This window comes from Charadrius vociferus, unplaced genomic scaffold, assembly GCF_000708025.1.
Source record: "Charadrius vociferus isolate BGI_N301 unplaced genomic scaffold, ASM70802v2 scaffold433, whole genome shotgun sequence".
In the NCBI taxonomy this organism is placed as follows: Eukaryota; Metazoa; Chordata; class Aves; order Charadriiformes; family Charadriidae; genus Charadrius; species Charadrius vociferus.
Genome location: NW_009647846.1, coordinates 3,725,518 through 3,733,009, shown reverse-complemented (window position 1 = coordinate 3,733,009; position 7,492 = coordinate 3,725,518). Strand labels below are relative to the sequence as shown.

Here is a 7,492-nt window from a genome sequence, read left to right as displayed (position 1 = left end):
GGGGGGGGGGAAGTTGTGGACTCTACTGAAAAGATACCTGGTGATTGTCAGTACCTGCTTTCAAAACATATTTGAACCCAACGTTCCAGCCATATGCTGCTGACTGATACAGATGGTTCAAAAAAAGCATTTGCCATCAGTGTGAGGACACATCGAGCCCTACAGTTCCAGTGCAGCCCATCAACAACACGCACAGTATATTATTGGTTTAAATAAGAGCTGTTCTGAGTGAGGAATCCCAGCTGACATAGTTCACAGTTTTAAGAGAGAGGCATCTCAAAACTATTAGTTCCAGATGATGAGAATGAAGATCTATCTTAAAATGATGTTTGAAGTTAGCGTGGGTTATACACACTACAGGACAACTGGCTCCATGGTTTCAGATATATCTTTGTTATGTGGCATATACACCCAATAGAGTCTATTCTAACACAAGCGAGTATTACGTCATAAAGTAAGAGATTGGATATGAGATAAAAAGCCAGAAGTCAAGCATGACAATTGCAGATATATACACTGAGGATGAAAGCAGCAGAGAGTTTTGATTTACCTCATAGAGTTTCACAATTTCCGGAGTGTATTCCTTCTCATCAATCTGTTGTTCTCTCTTCAACAGGGTATCTTTGCAGTGTCGACAACAACGAATACGGTCCTCATCCTTCTCATCGAGGACTGAGCTCACGCTGCTTATGCTGCTAATGCTGCCACGGCGGGAGCCATGGACACTATTAGGTGAGGAGTTCGGGCTGGTATGAGACCCCAAGGCCTCTTTGCTGGCACTAGTGAGTTTGCCTGAAAATTATACACAGGTAATTTTACAATGACTGGAGAAGCCAACAGATTTAGCCAACACAAATGAATTCACTTTAGCAGAAACTTTACATTCAGGTAATATTAGAAAACCAAGTCGAAACAGTCTGCTGAAAGACATGCAAGGAACCCATGACAACCAAGACTGCAGGTCAGAATTTTGGTCTTCTCTGTAAATCCTGCTCCATTCTAAAAGCAGCTAGAGAGCGCACTGCTGACAACCACCTACTTTGCTTATGCCTAGAAGCATTCTCATGTTGGAGTTTGCACAGTTATAGAATAGCATGTGGAAGAACAGGTATGTTAATGCTGTCCGCGTTTTGTGCTTGAATGCTCCAAAATGTTCATGTCATTTACTTCCACAGAAAATACAATCTCCTCTCCAATGCACTAAATGAGGAAATTAAAGTTCAAAGGGTTTCCTAAAGGCTTGTGGATGAATTTCCTTAATGTCAGCATTAGGACAGCCATGGGCAAGACTGGAAATATCCACAATAGTTCCAAATCTGAAGAAGGAATGAAGACAAAGAATGGAGAAATCATTCTTCTTTTTCTGTTTCACAGACAAGAAACCAAATGATGCATTAAGGACCAAGTTTTCCACACAGGCAGAATATTACCAGCAGTATTTTTTCTAATGGCAAAAAGCCAGCATGCAGTTAGCACCCTAGGTGAGCTAAGGAAGGGAGGAATTAACACTGTACTTACTTGCTAAAGGAAGACTGACAAGTTCCATGCACTTCTTGCACATAATAGACCCACAGAGGCGGCAGTGGTGACGACGGTTTCGAATACTGAACTTACTGCCACAGTCTGGGCAGAACGGAACATCCTGATCACTGACCCAAGGCACAACAGACTTCTCTATAGCTGTGATGGGGCAAGAGGGGAGGGAATACACACAACACAAGATACTCATTAAATTAATTCTTCAGATGATTAAACTGTAGGAGCAAATGATCTGAGGTAAGATCATACCAACCTCTTATTTTAGCTGACTCAGTGTTTGCTCTGTCAAACGATGTAAGCTAGAAGATAAACAATACGTTCAAGAAAATTGTTCTTTGCCAAAAAAAAAAAAAAAGAGCAAGCCCAAACCAACACAACCCAGCCCAACAAGAACAAAAAACATGGCATTTTTAAGAGATGGGAGTCCCAGCCTGTTTTACACCAGATTCCTGCAACTTTCCTTTTTATTTCTAATACCATACTCGCACAAATAGTGCTCAACAGTGCCTGCCAAACCTGTACAAATCAGAGCACTTTGAACATAATCCTTACAGCAACCGGTGTTACTGCATGCAAGTCAAAATGTAAGTATATCAATGGCAGATTTTGAAAAATGAGAAGCTAGAAGAATCATGACAAAAACACTAGCGAGAAATTTAGTAAAGTAAAAGATGAAGAAAATATACAGGAAAACAGATGGCTCTTGAAGGACGTGGAAGTAGCATCTTCAGCTTGAAAACAGTACATAGAAATAGAAATCATGTCCACAGTACAAGGTCAGACTAAGCACAGTACTCAAGGACAAAAAAGGAAAACGGCAATGTGCAAAGAGAGTCACAGTTTAGTATCCTTTATAAAGTGCACTGCTAGATAAATGGGCACACTTGTTACTAAAATATGATTTCTTTTTAATCTACAAAACATTCAAAAGGCTGGAATATTAAAAAGCAGCAAATTTACCTTTTCTAACCTGATTATTAACTTATTGACTTCAACTACATAGTGATCAATCCTGGCTGCTCGGTGTTTCTTGAAATCAGAAAGATGGCTTCTCATAGCACCTGGAGAAATAGCAGAAAGTTTTCATAGTCACCCAGGTGCTCTGGATGGATTTAAATGCATTTAGATGCCTCTTGAAAGACAGCTGTCACTTCTTCTCACATTTATTTCTCATGTTCAAATCGAATAAAGACACATTAGAATCTGACATTTTCACAGTGCTGCTCTAAATAAAACACACAGGTTAAAGCCTAGTCTCCAGGCTAACAATAAACAGTGTTTTATTTCTACGACAGAAAACAGCAGGCACATGTTAGAGAACAACCGCAACAAGTTCCCCCCCCCCCACTTCATCCTTTAGTTACATTTGGCAAGCTATTATCAGCTAGTAGTATTCTCAAAACAGACTCCCTTTAGTTTCCTGGCTATGTGTAGAACAAAGAAGAGGCCAGTCCAGTGGTTACTGGAGGTCTATGCAACAGCAATTTCTCTTTCAGACTTATTATCATCCTTCCACCTTCAGGGGTCTGAATAAAATCCTTGATGACAGTTCAGATGTACAAAAAACTGATCACAAAGTATAAAAAAAGAACAACCTAGCATCTATGTAAGAAATGCGCAATTTGTACTCGGTTTCAAGTTTAAGTTTTGAATCCTTTTCTGAGTAAGATGAGCCAGGTATTAAAAATCAAAGTTACTGACAAAATAAAAAAAATAATCTTTCTTCTAACTGATAGAACACAAAATCAGATGTTGCTTTTTGATGCTACCTATGTAAGCATAGGAATCTCACTTCCTCATGCTAATGAAATAACCAAAAGACCTCCAAAGCTGAATTGACAGGAATGAAAGCGCTCCTCTGGGTAACTGAATTCAGCCACTGCTTTGGAGACATCACATGGTCCCTTTCACAAACCCACCAAATCCCATCCTAAAATCCGTAAGGTTCATCTTCTCTTCTCTGGTCGGAAAACAGTTCTCACTTCTCTATCGTTCAGAAACCTTCTGCTAGTTTGCTGCCTAAATTTATTCTCAGCTAACATTTATATTATGATTGCTGCTGAAATAGTTACAAAGTCAAAAGTATAATAATCTACAGAAGTCAGACTCTGCAGACCCAAAGGACTAAGTCCTAGTCTGGGAGCAGCACAGGGGAAACTTTCCCAGGATCCACCAGAGATAGTGCTGCTTCCTCCCCCTGAAAATAACCATAATATTTCATTAACAGTAAGAGGCAATTTCCAGTAGCAGCATTTCTAATTACAGGCTCAGTCAACTTATCCTTGAAATTCTACAAATATAGACTTATATTCAGACTGGTGGGTTTGGGGTGGGTTTTTTTTTTGGCTTGTTTGGCCTTCTGGGCTTTTTTGGGGTTTTTTTTGTTTTTTTTTTAAAGTAAACCTTTTTAATGGAAGATGATTTACACCTCAAACTCAAGGAAAAAGCTGAAAGAGTTTAAATCAATGGACAAGCTTTTTGTCAGACACGTAAACTAACAACTACTTTAAGTGTAGCCCAAAAGCTGTAGATTTCATGTAGCTGTAGCTTAAGCTAGATGCACAGAGTTAAACACATATCCAGCAGGCCTCAACAGCTCAGGCACAGTGACATGACAAACAACTATCCTGCTCTCAAGGTTATCAGGGTACTGATCCTATATGTTTTTTTTCTTATTATCTGCATTTTCCCCATCACCTTACACAGTGTATGCAGGCTGCGCAAAATCAGCATGCAAACCATAACCCCACGCAACAGCGAATCAAACACAATACAGACACAATTCCATGCAACTTCAGCGATACTGTATCACTTTCCCAATTAAGATGAAAAGAAAAAGTCATGCCCACCATGTATCGCTTTCCAGCTCTCCTACCTACTTCCTGGGGCTCCCACATGTATGGATCCACTCCACCATAGCTGAATGACTCATATCGTTCCTGAGATCCAGAATCAGTTCTGTCATCTCCTTCTCGTTTCAGCAATTTCTTCTTTGCTCTTTTGGCCTTCTGGACTAGATCTGAAAGAGACAACCCCAAGTTACCAAACCTGGCAGGTAGTCACCAAATATTTATCACATGAAACCAGTATGGAATATTCCTCATCTTTTAGTGCTAGTCTTTTTCCTTGATGACAAGTTTATCCTCAACACGTTCTGTTTAGAACCCAAATGTGGTTCAGAGAATCACAGATGACATGAAATGCTCTTTGTTATCTGTCAAAGTAGCACTAAGGTCCTAATGACAAAACAGTAGTTTTAGACACTCCATTCAGGGACTTCACTGTAAAACAGTACGCCGTCTTAAACTACAGGACCCATTTCACAGCATTCTGGGACATCATACAGATAATATCTTAATTCTCAATGATTTTCTTCAGATTCAATGATGTTCAACACTTTGTCTTATTGCACAAACTACAAATTAAGTATTCCAATGTGCTCATATACCTAAATAATTTCAGAAGCACCAAACAGCCCACTGCATTATCTCATATGAATGCTAGTGAGAGGAGAGCAGTCTCCTGGGCCAAAAGAAAGACCAGGAACTTGAAACTTCAGCGCTTGTATTGTCCTTGCAGCTATGTTCCTCTCCAGATGCTAGCAGAAGTTGAGGGCACCACTTCTCTTGCCAAACACATTCAGTGTCTCCTTGAACTAGATCTTTTATACATCAAGCTTTCTACCAAGCTGCTGGGAACCATGAACTAGCACATCCTTCCACATTTCTAATTTTCTTATTTACCATCCAAAACACTGCAACTTCCACCTTGACCTTACCAGAGTCTGTCTCTCCACACTTCAGCCGTTAGGGCTGTGCCAGCAGGCCCCTCATGCAGACATTGTAGTTCCTAGCAGTTTTTCAGCTGTTGTAGTTATGCCACCTTCAAAAATGACACTCGGTGATACAAAACACACTTCTTTGTGTTTGTGATATAAATCACACTTCTCAACAAAACTGTGGCAGGTCAGCAAGGGCTTTGCTAGCATTGTAACATCATCTAGGAAATAGGATTTCTCCTCCCTCTACCTACTCTCAAGCCAGCACAGCAAACGCCAGGTAGACACTACAGTTTCTTAAGCGAAGTTTACACTATCCAAATAGAAAATATATTTGCACTTGAAACTCTGAAAGTCTGACATACTCAAAAAGAAGCGGGGATGCCTCATGGCTTTGTCACAGGCACAAAAACTTTTCAAGCAAACTTCATCATCTTGTTTGCCATGAAGTCAACCACCCACCCAGTATGACTCAACTGAAGTAATAAGGTGGTCTGTAAGCATAGGTAGAACTCCTCAATTAGGATAGCTGCAGTTCAGCACAGTCGTGCAACCACTTGTAATGCACAGTTTGAACACTAGTCCCTAAAACAGGTAATTTAAATAGGTGGTTCTGCTGGCCTTCCCTCATCTAGAAGGGACTTCACTGGATAGACCTTGATGTGAGTAACTAGGACAAAAAGTAACCAGACAAAACCAACACCCTTTATGCAAGAACACATGTGAAAGACAGCCTGAGAAGTCAGAGTTCACTATTCTAGATTAAAAGAACACTAAAGAGAACAAAATCAAAATGCAGGTGTATTAAATAAAGGAAGCATTTGGGAAATCTTACCAAGCCTACATTGTTGCTGTCTTCTTTCCTCTTAGCACAATGAAAACCATATTGTTGTCCTGGTTTAAATGCTCCATGGAAGCATCTGTGATTCAGCTACTACAGCACTGTACCCGTGATAAGAACATGACTGCAGTACTGACCACTCTACCTTCACTGTCCAAGAAGTAGTCAGACTGATAGAAACCAACTCAAGATTCATGAAATGTGCAACCCTTAAGATAGGCTTGTTAAAACCAAACTTTTCACTGAGAAAACAGACTTCTGAAGTAATAGTCATAAATCTCAGGTGGGAGGGAGGAGTAAAAATTCAAGACTCCCAGGCCACTATCTCTGGTATAACAAAACAAAGCCTGAAAGATTTTTGCAGGGAACACACAGAATTATCTCTAGTTTTTGCACATTTTTCTCTCAATGTAAAATGACACTATGTACTCAAGGCAAGTAGCTAAAAAAAAGAGAAAAGTGTTTTAGTTAAACAGAATTCAAAGGGCTTTTTCAAACACCAATAAAAGCTGGTGATCCCCAGCACAACCCTTGGACACTCCCAGCATCTGCTGCCAGCTCCACCACCCACATTCTTTTCCATCTTTTCCCACCAACACCCTTCCTTAACTTTACACTTTTACAGCTTTATCTACTGTCAAAACAAGGGATTAATGAATTTGTACCTGGCAAGTACCTGAGATTCCCCGTATCCTGTAAGGTTGTCAAGTAACGTTTGGGAATTCATCTGGGTTACAGTATAAACCAGAGTTCTCAGAGAAAAAAAAATAATAAAAAACCCAACCCCTATCCCTTCTATGACTCTAAAGTCTATAACAAAAGTCATGCAGAAAATCAGACATTCGAAGAGTGCTGCCTTTGAAGCGCCTACTTTCAGTACCTAAATTCTAAAGCATCACGAATAATGTAAAAGTTACACCTTGGCCGAAGGAAACTGATAGGAAAAGGGGACCCCATACCTCACTTGCCATCACTTCCATTACTATTTTAGCGCCCTCAGACGCTCTGACAGCGCGGGCAGCCCCGGCGACTTTTGCCGTCGGGGGTTTCCCGCGGCGAAACACCGCGCGTTCCCGGCTGCGGCGACTCTTACTTCTGAGCTGCCCTTTGACGTCCCGCTCCTCGCCCGAGTGCTCCTCCTCGTAGTGCGCCCGCAGCTGGTGGAACGACTGCAGGTCCTTCAGGCAGAGGGGGCACAGAAACCCCTCCCGCATCTCCCCCGGGTCCCCGAAGGGCGGCGGGCAGCCGGAGGCCATGGCGGGCCGCACTCACTGCCCTCAGCGGAGCGGTGTGGGGCAGGGCGACCCCGCGGGGGGGAGGCGGGCGCCAGGGGG

The 7,492-nt window shown here is 41.5% G+C and overlaps 1 protein-coding gene across 1 annotated transcript in view; it reads right to left on the bottom strand.

The window, feature by feature from the left end:
* The window catches only part of ZFYVE20 (zinc finger, FYVE domain containing 20), a 12,733-nt gene extending 5,319 nt beyond the window's left edge, over positions 1–7,414 (bottom strand). Inside the window, exons 1-6 of the mRNA XM_009882876.1 lie at positions 7,252–7,414; positions 4,415–4,558; positions 2,500–2,600; positions 1,793–1,838; positions 1,519–1,680; positions 551–792 (exon numbers count right to left, since the gene is read on the bottom strand). Of these exons, the coding sequence (XP_009881178.1) occupies positions 551–792; positions 1,519–1,680; positions 1,793–1,838; positions 2,500–2,600; positions 4,415–4,558; positions 7,252–7,414 (858 nt within the window). The remainder of the gene's footprint in view (positions 1–550; positions 793–1,518; positions 1,681–1,792; positions 1,839–2,499; positions 2,601–4,414; positions 4,559–7,251) is intronic.
* Positions 7,415–7,492: the final 78 nt, after the last annotated feature.